At 40.9% G+C, this 23,470-nt stretch overlaps 1 protein-coding gene across 2 annotated transcripts in view; it reads right to left on the reverse strand.

The window, feature by feature from the left end:
- CHID1 (chitinase domain containing 1) overlaps nucleotides 1-23,470 on the reverse strand; it is a 266,132-nt gene that overhangs the window by 189,752 nt on the left and 52,910 nt on the right. For both annotated transcript variants that reach the window (XM_075836955.1, XM_075836956.1), the window contains exon 8: nucleotides 15,872-15,964. In XM_075836955.1, the coding sequence (XP_075693070.1) occupies nucleotides 15,872-15,964 (93 nt within the window). The remainder of the gene's footprint in view (nucleotides 1-15,871; nucleotides 15,965-23,470) is intronic.

Raw genomic sequence — 23,470 nt, forward strand, 5'->3', positions numbered from 1 at the left:
AAAAAAAGTAGTATTATTCTGCCACACGCCATGTCCACTGAACCGGGAAGTGTCTGGCATCTTGCGCTCCAACACCTCCCATCTGCAGTTGATTGACTGTTCTCCTTGCATTCATTGTCATATAAGCAGAGCCGTCAATCGACTGCAGAGTAATGGGTTAAAGGCCAGTTTCACATGGGAGAAATACAGCATCACCCTATTCGGTTTAGAAGAATTAAGGTGTAGCAGCAATAATGCAATAAAATGCTGCTGTGTTACAGCCACGTTAAACCAGCTTCAGGGTAAATAAATGTTCCCTTGTTTCTATATATTCAGTTTTAAAGTAAAAAATAAATAAAAATAAAAAATTTGGCTTAAATGTGATTAATAACTATAGGCAAGAAACACAACACAAAAGCCATAAACAGGCAATATCCACATGAAACTAATTCGGACCATTTCCGTATTATACTACTTGTTGCTTCTAAGTAATAGTCAAGACTGAAAATGATACCAAACATTCAAAGGAAATGAAATAGTTTGATGAATAAAATAATTTACTTAGTGGTTGTTAGAGAAAATTAAAGGCGTTTAAACACCGGAAACTAAAAAGCAGGTCTAGTTATTTAATGGTGTTGTGAAGAGATCAGCGGGGAATCCGCCTGCGGCTTTTAGCCATCAACAGGAACTCAATACATTTTAAAAGGCTTTGTGAGGAGGGAGGGAAGCCGGTGTTTGTAGTTAAATGGCTTTTAAAATGATGCCTGCCATTAGAATGATCAGAAACGTGTCTGTGTGTGACCTTCAGCGTCTCTATGTGAAGGACAAGTCAAAAGAAAGGGTCAAGGGTTGGTTTGTACAGAACATACACTCCATGCATATAAAGCGAACATCTAACCACTTTTATTGGTACAAATGACACAATAACAAAAATAAGGAGGAAAGTTAACTCCTTAATGACCAGGCCTGAAAAGGCCTTAAAGAGGCTCTGTCACCACATTATAAGTGGCCTATATTGTACATGATGTGATCGGCGCTGTAATGTAGATTACAGCAGTGTTTTTTCTTTAGAAAATCGATCATTTTTAAACGAAGTTATGACCTATATTAGCTTTATGCTAATGAGTTTCTCAATCGACAACTGGGCGTGTTTAACTATATGACCAAGTGGGCGTTGTGGAGAGAAGTGTATGACGCTGACCAATCAGTGACCAATCAGCGTCATACACTTCTCTCCACAACGCCCACTTGGCCATATAGTAAAACACGCCCAGTTGTCCAATGAGGAACTCATTAGCATAAAGCTAAAATAGGTCATAACTCCGTCAAAAATGATCGTTTTTCTAAATAAAAACACTGCTGTAATCTACATTACAGCGCCGATCACATCATGTACAATATAGGCCACTTATAATGTGGTGACAGAGCCTCTTTAAAGGGGACCCGTCACCAGCATTTCACCTATTAAACCAGCAATACCTGGTGGAAGTGGGAGAAAAATCATTGTTATATAACCTATAATTATCTTCTTAGCCGGCTCTGTAGCTTTAGTATTCAGCTTTTTCGTGTTCCCACACCGTACGCTAATATTCATAAAAGAGTCATATCTTCATTTGAAAAGAGTGATATCTTCATTCCTCAAGCCTTTCCGAGTTTACCCCGCCTCCTTACTTTTGATTGACAGCTCCTCGCCTTCCCCCAGCAAACACAATCCCGCCCTTGTGTATTGATGTTCTCTTCTGGTGTGTGCGCACAAAGGGACACCTGATTATTACGATAAAAGGCGAATAATGTTTGCAGACCGTAATTTACGGTTGGAGGAGGAGTTTAGGAGAGGGGATAACAGTAATGAACTTTTGATAGCAGCGGCCAGTGAGGGATAAGTAAAGTTCAATAGGTGAAATTCTGGTGACAGGTTCCCTTTAATGACCAGCTAAATTTTTCCGTTTTTTGCCTCTCTGCCTTTCAGCAGCCATAACTTTTTTTATTCTTTCATTGACGTGGTAATATGAGGCCTTGTTTTATGCGGGAGAAATTGTATTTTGTTTTTGCTGGGTTTGGGAGTAGAAAAACTACACTGTGTAAGTTATATAATTTATTTTTACGGCGTGAATATAGGAAAAAGTGATTCGCTGCATTGTGTTTTTCTATTTATCTTTTGTCCTGTTCACGTTTCACGCTAAATAACCTGTTAAATTCATTCAGCAGGTTATTAGGGTCGTGTAGATATGTAATATATGTAGTTTTTGGTTTTGTAATGTATGGGCAATTAAAATATATTTTATTTATTTTTATTTTTTTGTTCCATTATTAAAATTTTTTTTTAAGGGATAACTTTATTTACAACTTTATTTTTTTCTCATAACAGCAGGCAAACTGAACAGACAGCTCTGGGGTCCTTTCTAGTTCTTCAAACGCGTCACCTGGTTTTCAGTGACGCAAACAAAGAAGAGAGTTCCCTTTGATCATGCCGCGGTCAAGGACTGTGGTGATCAAAGGGTTAAACAGCTGGGCCGGAATGTTTTCAGATCCCAGCTGTATTCAGCAGGCTGCTTTAAGTTCAGTAGCTGTGAGCTACACACAGGAGTGCTCATCAGTCTCTTCTACAGCGACACGAAAAGACTCTAGACTTTGCACCCTTTTTATTTCTATAAAACAACGTATTGTGGGATTTTAAACAACTTTTTCATAGTTTTTTATATTAAAAACATTTATTTTACTTTTCGAGATACTGCTTCTTCGTATCCTGGATACATAGAAGCTGCGTCTTGCGCTCAAAGCTGAATCCGTAAGGTCAGCGGGACTGACGGCTTCATTGGCAGTTGCTTGGATCCAGCTGTTATTGATCACATCTAATTCAATGAACTTAGATGTGATCGATAACCGGTGGATCCTGCATGTCAGAGACACACAAACCGCCAGCACAGAAGCGGTTAGTCCCGCTGACCTGACGGATTCGGCTTTCATCGCAAAATACATCTTCTATGTATCCAGGATACATAGAAGCTGTATCTCGAAAAGTAAATAAAAGTTTTTAATAAAAACCAATGAAAAAGTTGTTTAAAATCCCCACAATACGTTGTTTTATAGAAATAAAAATTACATAGCCTTTAAAGACTATAGTTAAGATAGGTGACAACCCTTAGTGGGGATGTAATGAAGAAATTGATGACTTTAAGGCGGCAATGTTCCTTAATATGATACGTTCCCGCAAAAGACAATAATTTTGTAAAACAAATATACCCTTCATCAATATTTGTGTCACACCTAGACATCAACCATTATCTATCTGCTTAACACGTCTCCTCAGGAGAGGGCACAGAATTCTTGTTGAGACAATAGATTAATTTTTTTTTCATCTTTCAGACTAATTATGTGATTAGAGCGGCAAGAAACATGAGTAGAAAAGGGCTGATCAGTGGATGATACAAGATAAAGTCAGTCGACAATATAGGATGGAACACAAAAGGGTTGTAATAGAAAAAAAAACAAAGATCAGCAGGGTCACTCATCAACCAGGACGAAGAGAAGAAAAAGAAATCAATTTCCAAAGCCCTGAACTGGAATAGTTTCTAATCTGTTTGAAGAAACGGAGATGATCAAACACTCGGGCTGGTGTTTTATCTCCCTGGATTCAGCGGAGGTGAGGGGAGGGCTGCTGAACTGCTAAAGGTTATCCGCAGAGTCTATGGACAGCTCAATGGACTTCCCTCAGAGCAGTGTACATCACAGAGGAGAGGGGTGGATGGGACCAATGTAGCCCAGGCTCCAATCAACATCCCCAGAGTTTGACGCTTTAACCCTCATACGCTGCTGGAGGCATCAGACAGAGATGCTTTTCTCACCTTGTCCAAGACCTTCTGTGCGATGTGTATTAGAAGTAATTGACATTTTGGAAACAAATAACGGAGTGTTTCATATATGCCAAAAGGGAATTACAAAGTATTATTTCCCTGGCAATGAGGGGGCAGAAGTGGTTGTTACACTTGGAGGAAATATAACCACTACTTGGAAAGGAGGTGTATTTTCCCCATAGGTATCATTTTGTATGTGCACAGAATATATCATATTTCAGAGCTGAAAAGCAGTAACACAAATTTCAGCTCTTTATAACCTCTGAAAGAGCAACAAGAGATATGACACGAGTATGAAGGATTGATGAGCATAAACTTGTATATTAGAGAACTGCATGTAAAATTGCCTAATATATATCTATTATCAGAATTGCTCACTTTGTAAGCAAAAGCAATCCAATGACAGAGCAGGGAAAACGGTAAAAACACAATCCAATGGAGGAGAAAAAACCGCAAGAAACAATCCAATGACAGAGAAGGGAAAACTGTAAAAAGTAATAAAACAACAAAGAAGGAAAAACTGCAAAAAGTAATACAATAACAAAGCAGGGAAAACGGCAAAGAAAAGAATCCAATAACAGATTAGGGAAAACTCCAAATTCTCTAGTGGACGGTCAGTGGACATAGTGGTTTTATGATAGTCTGTCTACACTATGCAAGAAACAAAGTAACGCATACTGCAGCAAATTATTCAAAAGTAAGCCCCACCCTTTATTACCAAGGGCACAACTCCAAAACCAGCCAGGTTGGAATCTCAATGCAGTGTTATCTAGACCTAGAGAGGGCAATGACATTCCTGAACTCTTCCAAATCGTAGTGGTCACAGCAGAATGTCTACAGACTAGAGTCACATAGTTCCTACACAGAGGAACAACCTTCCAGATATTCCACCCAGCAGTAAAGGCTGAAAAGTAGTTACAGCACAGTAATAACTTCAACACATAATTGCCAATATCATTGTCTTCATCCCCAGAAAACGGTGACAGCCTCATAGCAGTGCCCGCAGAGGAGATACTGCTACAGAAATACCCATATAAATGCACCAACTGTGCCCTAAAATACAACACACTTTTCTCTTCCATGGTCTTGAACTGCTCCCCAGTATTCTACCAGGTGTTTAATATCCACATGACTGATCGCTACTGGAGAATTTCATCGGGCAGATGCATTTTATGTTAGCCTGTCTTCTTGGATGTTCACTACATATACTTTGAGCCTCTAAAATCATTAAGCATTTACTTGGTCCTGCCTGTGCCCAAATGAAAGTAATTATACCTGTAATGACGGGGAAGGGAGACAGACAGGTGAGCCCTAATCTACCCACCACTCAGTCCCTGCCTACTTGCAACGGCCCGTCCTAGGCGACGGCGTACAACTGGGCGACGGTCCCTACGCTAAATAAGTGCACGACAGACAAACAGACAAGGGTACACAGAAGCTAAGGGAAATGGGGCAGTTGCCCACGGCAACACCGTGAGCAACAAGAGTAGTGAACGAGCCGAGTCAAACCAGGAGTGTACGAGGTACCAAACGCAGAGCAGGAGAGAAGTCAGTAAGCCAGGGTCCGTATGAAGCAGGGACAAATAGTTCAAGCAGCAGAGCCAGGAAACAGGAGAATCACAGGCAAAGGAGGAGCAGGAAATGTAGGTATAAATAGACAGAGGGCGGGAGCTAGCTCCATCTGGCCAGGCTGTGATAGGCTCTCCACTCCTAAGCCTGCCAGCCTGAGTGGTGGAAGATGGAGTCACTCTCTCAGACTTAGTAGCAGGTGCAGACAAATTACCCAAGGGCGTCGACACAGAAGCTGTGTCTGGCAGATCCTTCACAATACCATATATATTTTAGATATTTATACTGACAACCCAGCTATTATCAAAAACAAACAATCTTTGAGGTACTCTATTAGGGTGAGGACACAAGTAGCGGAAAACCATGACCATGTGTGTTACAAATTGCAAATTGTTTGTTAATTGTTGGAGGATTTTGCACGTAATACCCGTCACCATCGATTGTTAATAACCACAAAGTTTTGCGGGTAAAACTGCATTATTACTTGCAAAATCATGCAGCAATTAACGACCAATTTGTAATCTGTGCCCAACACATGTGGGTATGGATTGCGGCCGTCGCTACATTTGCCCTAACCTTTGCAAATTGTGCTATGTGGCTCGTTAGTTATGCACATTATTCCATTAACCAAGTATTATCATTGTGGCATGAGTTATGCCCATGGCCCTAAAAATCAGGTATTGTCATTGTGGCATTAGTTATGCCAATAATCAGGCATTGTCATTGTGACACTAGTTATGCCCATGACTCCAATAATCACATATTGTCATTGTGACACTAGTTATGCGCATGACTCCAATAATCACAGATTGTCATTGTGACACTAGTTATGCCCATGACTCCAATAATCAGATTGTCATTGTGACACTAGTTATGCCCATGACTCCAATAATCACAGATTGTCATTGTGACACTAGTTATGCCCATGACTCCAATAATCAGATATTGTCATTGTGACACTAGTTATGCCCATGACTCCAATAATCACAGATTGTCATTGTGACACTAGTTATGCCCATGACTCCAATAATCAGGTATTGCCATTGTGGTACTAGTTATGCCCATGACCCCCAATGAGTAGGTATTGTAATTTGAGTATTTGCTATGTGGCACTCCGTACTGTAAAAACCGTACCAAAAAAATGCGTGTGTGTGTAAAGCCCTCAAATGAGAAAGAAGTGACACCTATGGAACACTTTGCAATCACTAAAACTCATCATTGACCTGCTCATAAAACAAACCACTAACAGGCAATATAAACAGAACAATTCGACCCACTCTCTTATGACAACTGTGTCACCCATTGAAACGTATTAAGCAGTATCCCTCTTGCCATTCATGGTTTTCATGCAATTTGACACCTATTTTAGTAGTATGCATTTTATGGCATCATTGACCACATAACAGTAGCTGTGAGTAATTTAATCGTAACAGAGTATATAGTAAGAGGAATACCAAAACTTCATATCATGTGTTAAAATTATGTATGGATGTAAAAAATGTTAAAAAACGATGGCTAGCATTGTAGCCTTGCGGCACTGCGCACATCTGAGCAGGGGCAACATCTTTATGGAGATTCTGTTCTGTCCAGTTTCTGCACAATTTCTAAAAACGTTGTGAGATTAATTGGCTTATGAATTGGGCCAGGAGTGCGTGTGTTTTATAGGGAAAATAGATTCAATCCCCACTTTCTAGAGAGAGTGATTACAATCTGAGTAATATGTTGGTGATATATGACACAAAACAGAAAAATAAAAAAAATCAAGACAATTTCCCCCCAATTCTCCTGATTATAAGTGACTGTGTACCATTAGAAACTACGCTAAGTCGGAGGAAATGACTTTGTTGTATTGTGGTACTTACAGGGTTTTCAGATAAAGGCTCTCAAAACATAAAAGACAGAGGCAGCCACTTATTCAAGGTCAAGTAGTCTACAATATTTGCAATAATAAAAAGTCACAAGTGATTGGCCACCTAGGTCTCATCAGTAGAGAAACAACAAGGTCTTTTCAAGATAACAGTTCAAAAGAGTCTGTAAAAGTCCAAAATGTATAATTCTTCTAATAAACTAAATTTCAATGGAAGTAAAAATGTCAGATGTCACATCTAAATTCTTAAAGTGAGCGTCCATTTTTTGGGACACTTTGGATGCTTCATATATCCATATTTTTGGCCTTGTAAATAGCTTCCCTGCATACACAGACTACTTTATGGCAGCCTGCAGGACCAAGTGCAAACAAATTTATATATATTCATATATATTTGCAGAAATTTTTAGTATGTTTCAATTTTAATTATATTTTAGTTCATTTTATAAGACATATTTTTTTTTTTTTGTTGTTGTGGTGGATTATATATAGTGTATAGAGTGTCCCAATTAACCAGTATATACACAGCACAATCTATATGATCTATATATGTGTACATATTGTTTTTCTAATTTTTATTAAAAAAGGATAATATCCATTTTTCACATAAGTCGCCTGGAGAGCCGGTTTTGCTGCATTTGTATTTTTAATCTGGAGTCTCTGTGGACATTGGAGAATATAACCAGTGCACTCAGTGCCTTATTCATTGAACTTATCAGTAATAGAGCTGCCAATTATCTATCAATTACTATTTTAAGAAATGTATCCGGGCAATCGCGAGCCATTTTACTGAGCTTATACATAGGATGCTTATACAGACTACAAGTAGGGAGCTCATCCACAAGCCCAAAGAGATGCATAATTCTAGCCCTAAGGGTGAATAATATTCGGGGGAACCAAGATGAGGCTCCATAAATTCAAGATCATGCAAGTAATATTGAAGACCTCTACATTCCCAAAACATATTTAACACTGTACCAGGGGAAAACAGACACCTGGGGCATTCCGCCTAAGCCGATCTACCCATTATATAAAGACAAGAGGGGGTATAGTAAATCCTGTGAGTAAATTTGACCTGTACTAACCTATGCCGGACACCTATAAAGGCTATAGGTGTCCAGAGTTGTCTAGGATACCACTGTAGTCATCTATGATCAAATTAGGTATGTCACTCTTCAATTTCTAAAGGGCCCTTTCCTTTAGAGGAGCAAAGGTATGTGACAGGTATCTTTAAAAATTAGGGAGTAGTTTAACAAGGCCAGAATTTTGAGCTAGAGCTTCTAGAAGGTGTCAATTTAAAGGGACAGACAAACCATCAAAGTGTGCCCTGATACCTGAACAAGCAGTGATGTGGAAGATGAAAAGTCATTTGTAAGTGCTGGAAAAGTCCCCATCAACTATGTCTGAGAAGGCGGTAAATCTATGAAACCTCCAAAGCGGGAGCCTGGAAGCTTCTTCAAATGGGGAAAATGTGGAGGTGTTTTTGGAGACCATTTAGCTGCCTCTTCAGGAGTACAATGAAGAGAGACATACCACACTTTAAATTTAACTAGAATGGGAGTAGGTAAACCAGACATATAAAAGTGAGTAGGACCTATCAATACCAGTCCGCACAGACTCCGGTCAGGACTCACTACTGTACGTTCCAGACATATCGCTGGATTGTAATCAGATAGGGAAAACCACCAGTGAGAAGAGACCAGTCAGCTGGCCAAGTAATAATAAGAAAAGCTAAGAAGGGCTAAACCTCCCCATTCTATCGGTAAGCAGAGGGTTTCCAATTTTATTCTATGGTGAGAGCCAACCCATAGTACAAATCTCTTTACAAAGCGCGGTGAAAAAAAATTCAGAACACAAAACAGGGGAAATGTGGAAAATATAAAGAACATAGGAGAAAAGCTTCATTTTTAGTACATTAACCCTACCTGCTTAAGTAAAAGGGAGCAATGCCCAATGTACAGGTGCTTCTTTCACCAAAGTTGGCGGGGGAGCCAAGTTATCAGTATGGAATCTATCAAGATGCTCGTCAACTTGCACCCCAAGATATGTGATATTGTTTACCCATCTCAGCGGAGTAGAGACAGCCAAAGCTATTAGAGTTCACGCATAGTGCTAGGCAAGAGACAAGTCTGTAGAATAGAATTGTAGAGTGCAAGAAGCTTTTACCGCCTTCTCTGTTAGAGCACCATCTAAGATTGATACAATGTCTGGAGGGAGAGTCGGGAAGGAGATATTATCCAAATACCTTGTATGATCATCAGTAGTTCTAGACAATGTAGAGGCATATAGGGTTCTGTAAGAGTCTGCAAGAACAGAATTTACAAGCAAAGGCTCGTCCACCATACAGTCACCTTGGTCTAATATATGCTGACGGGTGTATAAAAGGTTTTTATTAGTATACTCAACAAGTAATTGCTTGTATTATCTGCTCAATTGGTTAAGGGAAGAGTAATTGTCTGGTGTGAAGTGAGCTACATACACGACACGGTCTTAGAGAGGCGTCACAGAATGGTATCCTTTAAATGAGGGGTGCACAACTTTTTCTTGTCTGTAGGCCACATTGTCAGATTGTGTTGCTCCTAAGAGCCGCAATAAAACTTAAGAAGAATCTCGATCTAGGAAACTTACGGCATGTTGACTGTGACTTGGAACTCGCACCTTTCAGGAAAAAGCAAAAACAGACGTGTATTTTGCAACTCTCAAACTACAATGGCAAGGGCAGCATACAAACGGAGTGCTGAACAAGGGATATGCCATAAATGACTTAAATGGGAAATCCCTTCTAAAAGATCACTCTGGGTAAAACTGATGCACTGAATTATGCCTAGTAAAGGGCCTGAGGGGGAGGTGCATGACCCAGGTCTTAAAAGAACACCAAATAGAGAATACCAGTCATGCACCCCCCTCTCAGGACTGTACTAGGCATAACACAGTTTTGCCTGGATTGCTCCTTAAAGTTACATAAAATAGAACTCATACAGCCCCACAATGCTCTCATAACAGCTCCAGCCGAACAGCGCCCTTCCTGTAGTGCCAGCCACACATCGCCCAATATTTCATGCGTTTTGAACATGCGGTGGCTCTGGGGTTATTTCTGCAGTCACCCACAAGAATGAGAAGCCCTATCAGTGCTGACAGAGTGAGACTGTGCAGGTATACGTCCCTTTGACAAGGTAAATGGTAAAACCCGGTTGTCAATTTATTAATTATAACAAAGTAAGGACACATCGCAGAGTTATAAGAAACGATGTTCCAGAATTGTTACTTAATGAGAAATACAAGTATTAACTAAAACAGACATGTCATCAGAGGTGACAGGTCCTCTTTAGGATACAGTGTTTCACAGAAGTGTTGAGAAGCGCCGATTTATCTGCTGTGGTGGGGTGTGATGCAACATCAGCCTAAGAAATGTAATGCCAGCGGTGGGTGCCTGTTGTCCCCTCCGCTGGTTCTCCTACCTGCCTCGCCGGTGGCCTGATTCCTCTGCTGTGCATGGCCACCGGCGTTTCCATCCTGCCTCTCCTCCTGCTCACAGTCGCATTGTCCCTAGGGCGTCCCTGGCCGCCTCTTAAAGGGCCAGTGCGCACATTAAAAAAACCTCCCTATCCAGTCCCTGTTGCTCTAGGCCTATTTAAGGCACCTCCTCAAATCACCTCGTGCCAGAGCAACTTTGGTGCAACATCGCTGGTTTCCGTTTCTCACCGTTGTGACAGGGTTCCGCTGTTCTTGACAGAACCAATAGCGCAGTCGACTGTGCTATTGATTCTGTCGAAACAACGGAACCCTGTCACAACGGTGACAAACGGAAACCTTTAGCAACTTTTCTGTCACCCTTGAGCACAATGGTGAGGGAAACGGAAGTTAAGATTTCAGTTTGCCTTTCCATTGAGGGGTTAACCCGACAGAAACCTCCGACGGAACCTCTCAATGGAAAGGCAATGCTAAAGTGAACACAGCCTTATTTAAAAATAAAAACGGATCAGAGTAACGGATTATACAACGCAAGTGTGAACTTAGCCTTACAAGGAAAGACTTTGTATTTGTCACTACTACTGGCCTCGATAACATCTCGTCCGCTATAACACGGTCAGGGCCGTGCCCCACCTAGGCCCACATTATATCTGGTCCAGTGTTTTACACTCACAGAGAATTGCCTATATTGGATACAACTGTAGCAAACTAACCTAAGTTCTTATGAGGGGGACATTTTACTTAAAATAAAAAGCCCTTTGGTACAAAAGAGGTCTCGAACATGTGGTGGGCTTATTTGCAGGCACTGACAATAGGAAACACCATTTACAACTCCTCAAAAAAATATATTCACTATTTAAGCAGGGCTTAGAAGTCTCCTTCTGGTCTTCAATTCAGAAGTGATTTCTACTTCAAACTACAATACCTACTATACATGTACCCGCACATTTTTGAAACACAGGAATGATCAAGGAAGGGTACAGTAAACAGAAGATCATGTAATATACAATGAAATAAAATCACTGAGCAGCAGTAAATACCGGTACTTAAAAACACACGGTGGAAATGAAAAAGTTAGGGGGTAAATCAGCAAAGCCTTAGGGAAATATGGTGTGTAGCTATTAAATGGAAAATAAGCAGACTAATAAATATTCCGGGCCAATACCAACAGCCTAAAGGGAAATGTAGGATAACGTAATTAGGTGGCACCCGCAGAAAGCCGTTATGGGTCACAGATTTTGAACGGTTTATTATTGATAAGAAGCCGACACAGCGACTGCATTCATCGAAAAGAAAGGCATGTCATGAACAACATACATATTTCTAGGGCATGTTCACATGGCTTATTTTCAGGCAGGAAAACAAGATAATGATTTCTAGAGAACAGAATGTTAAAGCGTTTTTGAAGTGTATTTTCGATTCTTTTTTTTTTTTTACATTGTTAATAGGAAATGTTAAAAATCTGCTTCAAAAATGCTTCAAGAACTGATATGCACTTAATTCTTTTGGTACTCATATTTTTACACAGCGTTTTAACAAACAGCGGCGTGAAATTCTGCCTAAAGTATGAACTACACAGCTTTTTAGCATTGACAACAATGGAAGGCTGTTGGCAGGCATATTCAAAGTGTATTTTGGAGCATAATACAAGCATTTTACCCTTTGAAATTGACGGAAGATAAGTGTTGTGAACATGCCCAAACATTATTCACAAAGGCTTTCAAAAGGAGTGTCATATTTTACTTAGGAGTAAAAAGAGAGCGGCGTCTACTGCTAAACGCTGCCGCAACAAAATACAATTTACAAAGTACTCAAAAAGTACAAAGCCAAAAAATAAAAGAAAACACATCAGCCACTAGTTTAGTACTATTACAGTTCATTATTCGCCTGAATTCAGATTACGTCATGTACCACGACTACTTCCTGTGATGTGGACACCCCATATGTAAGTATAATCCATTAACTTAAAACTTACCTAACTTTTCAGAATAAGCTCTTATGTGTGTGTAGATGAGAAATAACACTATTTCTGGCTATTATATGACTTGTATTCTGACATTTTTTTAGCAGATTATACAGCAGTACAGACCAGTGTAACTGAGAATTCAGCACTGGGGTGACATAGAAATCTTACCAGCAGCCTGTAACTCTCAGGGTATGTTCACACGGCTTATTTATGGACGTAATTTGGGCGTTTTACACCTCGAATTACGTCCGAAAAAGCGCCTCGATAGCGTTGGCAAACATCTGCCCATTGAAAGCAATGGGCTGACGTTTGTCTGTTCACACGAGGCGTATTCTTACGCGTCGCTGTCAAAAGACGGTGCGTAAATACACGCCCGCGCCAAAGAAGTGTCATGTCACTTCTTCAGACGTAAATGGAGCCGTTTCCCATGGACTCCATGGAAAACCAGCTCCAGTTACGTCCGGAATGGACGCGACGCTGAAGCGCCTGCACATGCCGTTACGGCTGAAATGACGGGGCTGTTTTCTCCTGGAAACAGCCCCGTCATTGCGGCCGTTACGGACGCTGCCGTGTGAACATACCCTCACTCTGCTCCTGCTTCCGCCCCGTCCTGCAGACACCTCCCTTCTCCATAGACTTGTATGCAGCATCTGTTGCCGATTTACACTCTCTGCTCCCTCCTCCTGCTCACCCCTCCCCTCTCCATAGACTTGTATAGGCAGGCAGTGACGTTTTACCCCCCGCACCTTCTGCAGCCAGTCAATTCTGCTTTGTAACCAGGGATGGCCAATGCTTGACAACAGGAGGGGGACAGCCGATTACAGGAAGGGAAACACCTAGTAACTTCAAAAAGAGTTTGCATGGATAAAACAACTACATTTTAACAGTAAGTAAACTACAAAGTTGACCTATATCAGGTATACTAGAAGATTAGAATAAGTTGTTTGAAAAGTTAGTGTCCACTTAAAAGGGATTTTCTGGGAACATTCATTGTTGGCCTATCTTTTACATTGATGGCCAATTTATGATTGGTTGGGGTATGTTCACACAACGCGGATATGCTGCAAAAAAGCACACAGTGATTTAATGTATTAAAGCCATGAGGAAGGACGTGGTATACGTCTGAAACGCGTAGGCACTTCACCTACATTTTCACCCTTGCATTCGAGAATGTTCTTGTTTTAACTATCCAAATAAAATTGGAACTACGTTCTGTTTTAAACTTGACTGCGCTGGACCATCGACTTTTGTCCATTTTTTTCCTGTCTACAACACCGTGAGCTGTCACGGACATCCAGGCGCAGAGCGCAGTGAAAACCTGCATCAAGGTGAGCTGGAGGATACCTCCCACAGTTTGTTTGTATAACTAGTCAGATCTCCAGTGGCAATAGTAAGAACACCCTGTGGAGAACGCAGTGGCTGCAATAATGGTGGTCACCTAGCTTTTCCAGAAAAAGATATGTCAGAAATGGCTGAATATAATGTTTAACAATATGACAGAGTATAAGAAATGAAGGATGAACTCCATTCATTACCAGAGCAGGATTCCTAACTTTAGAACATAGATGTATAAATACTATATTTGATAGGGTAGTAAGGTCACATGATGCAGCTTTCCATCTGCAGTTTTTACAATTTTTCTTACCCTACACTTTATGTACATGCTTTATCTTCCAACATGACATTAGGAAATGTGGTCAGATAGTATCACTAGGGGGTTGGGCACTGGAACCCCCAATCAATTGCTATAAATGTGTTCTACGGACTATAATACAGGTTTGAACTCTGAATCAGTACAATATTAGTAATGCAATCTATTTGCAAAAGGTATTCAAACTTTGATGTAGATTTTTTTAATATATATATATATATATTTATATATATATATTTATATTTCATGCTTGAAAAAGGTCCTATAGCAGGACGGAAACGTTGCAGCTGTTAACGGAATCAATCACATACTTTTTGGAACCATCGGAGTGCTGTGGTGCTGAATCTGTCTGTTGTTTGTGCCTCTATTTGTCTGTGTGTCTCTGTGTGTATAATTTCCAGTATGTGTGTGTGTGTGTGTGTGTGTGTGTGTGTGTGTGTCTTTGCGTGTGTGTGTGTGTATCTGTGTGTGTGTGTGTGTGTGTGTGTGTGTGTGTGTGTGTGTGTCTAAGTGCCTATATATGTATGTGTATATATTTCTGTTTGTGCATCTACTACATTACATGTAATCAGAGAGTTATACCTGTGATATCTGTGGTGTTACATAGGACAGAGCACAATTATAAATACTTACCATTCCTTTTGCTAGCAAAACCGTGCAGCGGGTTTTCTATACTAATTATATATATATATATATATATATATATATATACATACACACACACATACATACACACTGTAAAGGTGAACATGTGCTTTAAAGTTAATCTCTGCTTTTTAACATGTCATTTTTTAGGTCACAAAACTCTGCATGTATCAATTTCTTAACTTATGTTTATAGGGGTTGAAGCTCCATTTTTCTGATACACAGCTCCAAATTCCCTGCATAGCCATAGGGTTAAAAGATAACACTACAGGGTGCCCAGGAGCTTACTGCATACTGTTATACATTGAACTGAATAATACCATAGTATGCAGCAAGCGCCCCCATCTGTCATGTAAGGCATCGTTCACATCTGCGTCGGGACTCGGTTCATGGGTTCCGTCTGACTTTTCCGTCAGGGGAACATATGAACGGAATCCATACGGAAACCAACGAAAACCATAGGTGTCCGTTTGCATCACCATTGATTTCAGTGGTGACGGATCTGGTGCAAATGGTTTTCATTTGTCACCGCAGTGCAAGGGTTCCGTAGTTTTGACAGAGTGAATAGCGCAGTCGACTATGGTATTGATTCCGCCAAAACAACGGTACCCTTACACAACAGAGGCAAACGGAAACCATTTGCACCGGATCCGTCACCATTGAAATAAATTGTGATGCAAACGAAAACCTATGGTTTCCGTTGGTTTCTGTTCATGGGTTCCCCTGATGGAAAGGTCTGACGGAACCCATGAACAGAGTCCCGACGCAGATGTGAACGACACCTAAGCAGAAAGGAAGGATTGTAATTATATAACAATTATTATATACAATTAATAGGCATTGTGCAAAAAACTAGTTGGCTTACTTACCCCGGTGCTACCGCAGGAGGAATAACCAGGATGAACTGAAGCTTGGCCAGATGGAGAGCTTGCCCAATGTGTGTCAACATGTGAACCAGTTCCCTGCAACATGGCAACACAGCTATATCAGAAACAGATTTACAAAAGAAAAATTATAAGAACATTAAACCGATAGTAATGGTAGTGGATATATTTGGCCACTATAAATGAATGCAAGTGTGAACCTTCACCACAACGGTCGCTGCAAGGACATAATGGGCTGCACTGGCGCACACAGCTTTTAGCCATTTTACTGTTATGAGGCAATGACCGATTGTACTAAATACATGTAATTATGAATTTCACCATCATGAGGTTCACCTCTACAAAGTGACAAACATATTTCAGAGTCAGAAAGGAAAGTTGTCACCATCAAGTCAATTCAGCTATTGAATATTTGTATCTGTACCAACTACTACAAGATCACCTTACATTCTGTTTTCACTTTGCCATTATGGGGAATTGAGTGCAGAATGATGGGGACATTTTTTTTATTTTATCACAAGGTCTCAACATAGCAAATGTGAAAAAAATTTAAAGGGTTTGAAGAATTTCAGAATGCATTGTATACATACATCCTACAGACTGAACCCAAAAAGGCTTCTAATATACAGAAATAAAGAAAAGTAGGAGTTTCTCATAGGGGTTCACTAAAGGGTATGCCATCAATGTCTGATCTTTGGGGGTCCAACTGCTGTGACCCCCGCCTATCGCTAGGAAGTGGCAGGGGCGCTAGGAAAATACCATGCCACTTCATCACCTGAACTGCTTTTTTTCGAAGGCTGCACGATCAGCCATTGACAATAATTAACTGTTTATTCAGTTCAACAGGGGCTGTATAAATCCAGCTTCAGTGTGCTACTAAGCTCCCCCTAGTGCATTCTGCAAGCAGCCAGAATTTTATCATTTAACTTTATGGCTGTGTGAAGGGAGGCAGTAGATTTTGAGCTCTATAATAGAAAAACAGAGCACCAACCTTAGTAAAGATTTATTATAAAGTTAAGCAGAAATTTTTTCTTTTTTAGATTTAAGTATACTTTAAAACGGATCTAGCATAAAAACATGTTGCTTTATTTAATGGCAGCATATTACCATGACAAGTAAGACTAGCTGTTACACCAAACGGTACAAAAAATATTATCCTGTTGTATAATAGAGGAGAAAAAAAATACAGCAGACTCCTAATTATTAGTCGGTTGTATTCATGAGGCGTCACATCTCCTGTCTCCTCCCACCCCTATACCAATGATTGACGACTGCGGCTTTAAATAGACCAAAAACACAAGAAGCCGTCAATCATTGTTGAGGGGGCAGGAGGAGGTGGAGGGTGTGCCGGGCCCAAGAGCAGACAAATCTGAGCTGCTTAAAGCACTGTACAGGTCAATAGAGATTTGAAAGTGGCTCAAGAATGGCAGGGGTAAGGAGGAGTTCACACAGAGTTTTTTGACGCGGAAACCGCGCCGCAAAATGCGCCGCAAAATGCGCCAAAAAACGTCCGAAAATGCCTCCCATTGATTTCAATGGGAGGCGGAGGCGTTTTTTTCCCACGAGTGGAAAAACCGGCTCGCGGGAAAAAGAAGGGACATGCCCTATCTTCGGGCGTTTACGCCTCTGACCTCCCATTGACATCAATGGGAGGCAGAGAAAGCGTATTTCGCTGCGTTTTATGCCCGCAGCGCTCAATGGCCGCGGGCAAAAACCGCCGCGAAAATCTGCGTGAAGGCAATTGAAAATCTGCCTCAAAATTCCTAACTTCCTTGGAGGCTGCAGGACACTTCCCCACTACTTCACTAACTACACTAATATTCAAGGCATAAGACCACAAGAGCGACATATACCCTTACCTAATAAACACAAATGAATTTTTTTCTTATATATATATATATATATATATAGAGCACACAAAAACAGGTGTTCTTGCACCTGCATACACCTTTTGTATCATTTTGTTGGAATGTGCTGTTCAAACTTTTGTTGTGTTTATGGGATCCATATATGTGGGGTTAGTGACTGCCTCCATTTTTGTTCTTGCATTCCTCCCATTCTGCCCTGGGTGATTATAATTAGTTTAATGCTTGTTCCTACCATCCCCAGATATATATGTAGGCTTAGTCCCAGTTCTGGGTGTATGTGCAGAGTAGGTCCCCAACTTACAGAGGTCACCTTGTCGTGGCAGGTGGGCAAACACTTTTTGATCAAAATGTGCACTAAGAACCTCCCTATTTGTAAGTAAATTTAGCAGTAATGCATATTTATTTATATTTAGCAGTTTAGGTGACATTAGTGTTTGCAGTGTGCTGCCGCCATTTTTTTGTCGGATATATATATATATATATATATATATATATATATATATATATATAGCACAGTAGAAGGAAGTCGGCACCACTCTCAATCCTCACAGCATGGAACAGGCAGATAGATGCAAGTGGAATCAGGGTTTTTCTCATTTAAGCAAACTTCGTTCAGTGCTCAGCATAAAAACAGACGGTCTTGTAGTATAATATAGATGAAAGAAATGAAAATGCGGCGCTCACCCGTTTGCAAATCTTCTTAACTTTATTGTGTCACCTTGGCGAGGGTAAAAGCATTACAGGGAGGACAGCTTGTTGTAGGTAACAGCCTGTTTCGCGCTAGAGATCGCGCTTCTTCTGACCTCAGAAGGTGACACAATAAAGTTAAGAAGATTTGCAAACGGGTGAGTGCCGCATTTTCATTTCTTTCATATATATATATATATATATATATATATATATATATATATAGCCAAGAGTATGGCAAAGTACTCTGTGTGAAACACAGCTTTTTTTTTTAAATTCTAAAGGAACAAGGCTTGTAGCAGTACGTTATTTTGGTATAACAGAGCCTAGGTTTAGTTCCGCGGTAGGGCTCCTTGCTGAATTCCTCAATATAACCCTCAAGGAATTTAGAAAAAGGAGCCACATACATGGATTTAGAGGAGTCTGTGCAATATCCCTGAAATCTGGATAGAATATATATTTAAATCCACTCTATGTACAAGAGAAGAAGGGGATCAAACAGGAATGGAGGTTTAACAGCAGACGCCAAGAAGAGAGAACCAGGCAGCCTCTGACTTCACATTCTCTGTGTTTCACATCTCCCACAGGAATTTTCTTCAAGGGGAGAAACTTCTGTGCTTTTCTAAAGTCTGTGTAGATTTTTCTTTCATCAGTAGAAGTGGCTCCATATGCATTTCAAGAGAAACAACTGACTTGTCATATATATAGGCACTGTTGAGCATTTATTTTACGGGGTGTGTTCTCTAGTGTTTGGATTATTCAGAAAAATATCAGTAGGACAGGCAAAGAACTCTGCACGTGGTACCGATGAGCAGGAAAAAGTTACACGTGAGGGAAATGGCTGCTTGTCTAGGAAATCGGCTAATGCTAATTACTGTAATTGAACTAATCTCAGCACAGCAATGACTAATGAATGATAATTGGAGAAGGGCAGCGAATATATCGCATACTTTACACGTGATGTATGATTTACCATTTTAGAAGTGGCGAATAGTAATCACTTGGTAACCTCCGTATCCTTTTAATGTAGACAGTTTTGCTCATAAATTGCTGATTGCAAATACAACATAAAACGAGATCATGTGCAATGCAATCTCTGCAAATTTACGAAAAACTGAAAATTTGGTAAGACTAATTAATTAAGCCTCCCACCCAGGTTACCGTGACTATTTGTTTAACTGAACTCTAATCCGTGGATTTACAAGACATCTATACCAGCACCACAAATGTGGATGAACTGTGGGCAATTTTAGATTATGACTCCGATAACGCAGATGCCAGAATAATCGACCCCCTTCTTACTTGGAAACAAAGGTAGGTGTTTCAGTTTCACATACATATCCAGGATCCTCTGATTGGTGAGAGTGTATATAATACACACTATAGGGTGTATCAAGAACTTTGCAGCTCTACTAACCCATGCAAGGACGGTTGGTTTACCTGCAGGCATCGGACCAAACGCTTTTTGTGAATTTTAGGGGAAAATAAGCAGATAATTTAGTCCTACCTACACCACAGGACTTTTTATGTTATTGCTATGCAGGTAGGACTACAGAATCTGCTTATTTCCCCCCAGAAAATAAAAAAAAATGGTTGGGTGCGATGCCCGCAGGTACGGCAGCAGTCCTTGCATTAGTTAGTGGCGAAAGATTAAACAGTATTCCGATAATTTACATTTATGTATTCTATATTGTATATATGCCTGATCAGTGGGGGTCTCCACTACTGCAACCCATACTAATTGGGGGACTGGGGGTTACAAAAGGACAGCTAAACAAAAGGACAGCGATACTGCCATGTACATTAAAGTCTATGAAGAGTAAGGAAAACAACAAAGGATATTGCTTTTCTTTGGATACAAGCCAGCTCAGATGTTGCCATCACTCCTCATAGTGTTGACCGTAGCGGTTTCACACGTGGCTGTATTATTAGTCCTCACCTCCACTTATCACAGGGCCCATGCTGTGCAGATCAATTGGGGAAGTCCTAGAGGTGGGATCAACAATGATCAGACAATTATAGGATATCCTATGGATATTCCATAACGGTTAGGCCAGATTCACACGAACGAGTGCAAACTCGGACATCAAAAACTGCCGTTTTTCACGTCCAATTTGCACCCGTGCGGGTCCCGTTTTCACAGATTCCCATAGACTTGAGTCCATTGAGGGATCCGTGAAAACGAAAGGAAATAGGACATGTTCTATTATTCCACGGACCCTTCACACGGTCCGTTGAAACAATGTCCAGGTGAACGGCCCCATTGAAATTCATGCGCCTGTGTGACGGCTATTGTTTTAACGGCCGTCACATGGACGTATGCTATGGTCGACTGAATTCGGCCTTGGTCAGGCTACCCCTTTAATTCATCTCTATTCGGATATTGTCTTTACTTAAGGTAAAAATAGGCATTCACTATTTATAGTAATTTTTACAAACCTAAAAAAGAGAGATAGCGTGCTACCCCTTTATATGAAAGAACACTTCTCTCATGTCCGAGTAAAGTATTAAAGATTATACTGTTCAGTGCTGTGCTTATTTAGAACAAGTTCACCCCAACATAGTAATATTTCTGTTCTCTAAAAATATTCCAAAACATGTGGATTGGATATTGTATCTATCTTCATGAACTCTATTAACTGTGCTAATGCTGCGGGGTCACCTAATGGGCACAGGAATGCTACAGCAATTCTCCAGCTGCCTTGCTTTGGTCCTTGCTATGTGCTGTCCCTTAGGAAATTCGTCTGTAATGAGCCAGGCTATCCCTAAATGAATGAGACTGCCATCAGAAGAGGTGGACCGCCATCCGATAAGTAATAACCCCCCCCCCCCTCTGTCCTCCCTACCTTGTTACACAAGAGGCAGGCGCAGTTATTCACATTAACCTTTATAAAGCTTAAGACAAACGGTGTTTGAAATGAAAATGTAAGCTGGGCTCCCCTGGGACTTCGTGGATGTAGGGAGCATTTCAAGCAGCTGGTTGGATAAGTGAGTGGGTGACAGGCTCAGCGGAGATCTGACAGCTCTCCCGGTGCTTGATGCATGAGAGGTATAAAGAAGGCACCTGCTTTGGCACAGCAATGAAATGTAACCTCAGGACCAGCCCTCATCTATAATCCTTTCATTTCTTTATTTCAAGGGAATGAGAATTTAAAGGGGAATTTCATTTAAAGTACATTTAATGGTAATATTTCAAGTTCTTATTCAAAATGGAGTAAAATACACCTGAAACGGTTTAATCTTTTATAAATAGTCTCCCACTGCTATTTTAAGTTGTAATATTTACGAAAATGCTTCGGATATACTGTGCAGTGAATATCACATTTATTTCTCGGTTTAATGGTGTTTTCTATTAGGCCTAATGCACACGACCGTGGTTTTTTGTCCGTGTGCTATTCGCAATTTTGCAGATGGCACACAGACGCATTAATTTATATGGCCCCATGCACACGTCCGTGATGATCACAGATCTGTGTGGGAGCCACAAAAACTCAGGCATGTAATTTTACGGTCTGTATTTGCGGCACGGACTTGCCAATAGAAGTTTATGGGACTGTGAAAATTGCGGATGACATACAGGTTTCCGTCAGTGTGTCGTCCGCAATTGCGGATACAATGCAAAGCGATTCCAATGAATTCATGTGATTCAGTGATCATGTGACCTACTCAGATGGTTGTTCCAGCCCTTCCTTTTTTTGGCGGATCTATAAATACTGATGACACGCAGATGAAATACGGGAGGTTTTTTTGTGGAGAAATGGACCACAACTACAGACAACGGATTAATTCTTTTGCGGACCACAAAATTACCAGGGTCGTGTGCATGAGACTTTAGTCTATAGAAATCGAGTAAAATCAGATCGGTCAGGTCACTTATGCTGCCCTATTTTAGGGCCACAAAGTTAAGGGGGAGGGATGGGCTGATCTCAGAAATATAAGGTATTTCAGTATTTACTGAAGTACTTTAGAACAAAAAGCCTCTGTAAGACTTCGTTCACATCTGCGTTGGGGCTCCGTTCATGGGTACCGTCAGAGCTTTCCGTCAAGGGAACCAATGAACGGAATCCAAACTAAAAGAAACAGAAACCATAGGTTTCCATTTGCATCACCATTGATTTCACTGGTGACTGATCTGATGAAAATGGTTTCCGTTTGTCACCGTTGTATAAGGGTTCCGTTGTTTTGACAGAATCAATAACGGAGTCGACTGCGCTATTAATTCCGTAAAAAAGACGGAACCCTTACACAACGGTGCGAAACGGAAACCATTTGTACCAGATCCGTCACCATTGAAATCAATGGTGATGCAAACGGAAACCTATGGTTTCTGTTTGTTTTAGTTTGGATTCCGTTCATGGGTTTCCCTGACGGAAAGCTCTGACGGAACCCATGAACAGAGCCCCAACGCAGATGTGAACGAAGCCTTAGCAGATTCAGAGTGTGATCCATTGAGTGTTGTCTTCCCTGACCACTCAACACTGCACACCACCCACTGACCACTTTACACTTGGGTGGCCTTTTGGTTGGGTGGTATTTTGCATAGTTCACTATGTTTGATATGGCCATATTGGCCCCTTAACATATTCAGAGATCTTGTGTTTAAATATTTCAAATGGGAGGGATTCCGCTATCTCGTCCACCTAATATGTGTTTTTAAACTAAAGAGTTGCTTATTTGAGGCAGTCCACTTGCGGTGGGTAACTGTCCCGCAAGACATACTCACAAACAAATTATCGGCTTGCTCTTACCTTCCCCTTACTTGGCAGTCCGGGCGATACGTCCCTGGCTCCCACTGCGCCTGCGCGTTCGGATTGACGCGGCCGATGATGACCCCTGGCTGTCAGCTGACGGCGGGGGGTCACATGGGCAGGTGTCACGAATCGAGAGGGTGTTGTGATTGGTCAGTTTATGTATCGCCGCCAAAACGAGGGGTGGAGTTTGGGGCTTATAGTAACCTAGCGCCTGTAATGAAGTATGCCGTTGACATCGATACGAGCATCTTCCCGTGACGCACAGCAGAATATCTGCT

The sequence above is a fragment of the Rhinoderma darwinii genome, chromosome 9 (genome assembly GCF_050947455.1).
Source record: "Rhinoderma darwinii isolate aRhiDar2 chromosome 9, aRhiDar2.hap1, whole genome shotgun sequence".
Lineage (NCBI taxonomy): Eukaryota > Metazoa > Chordata > Amphibia > Anura > Rhinodermatidae > Rhinoderma > Rhinoderma darwinii.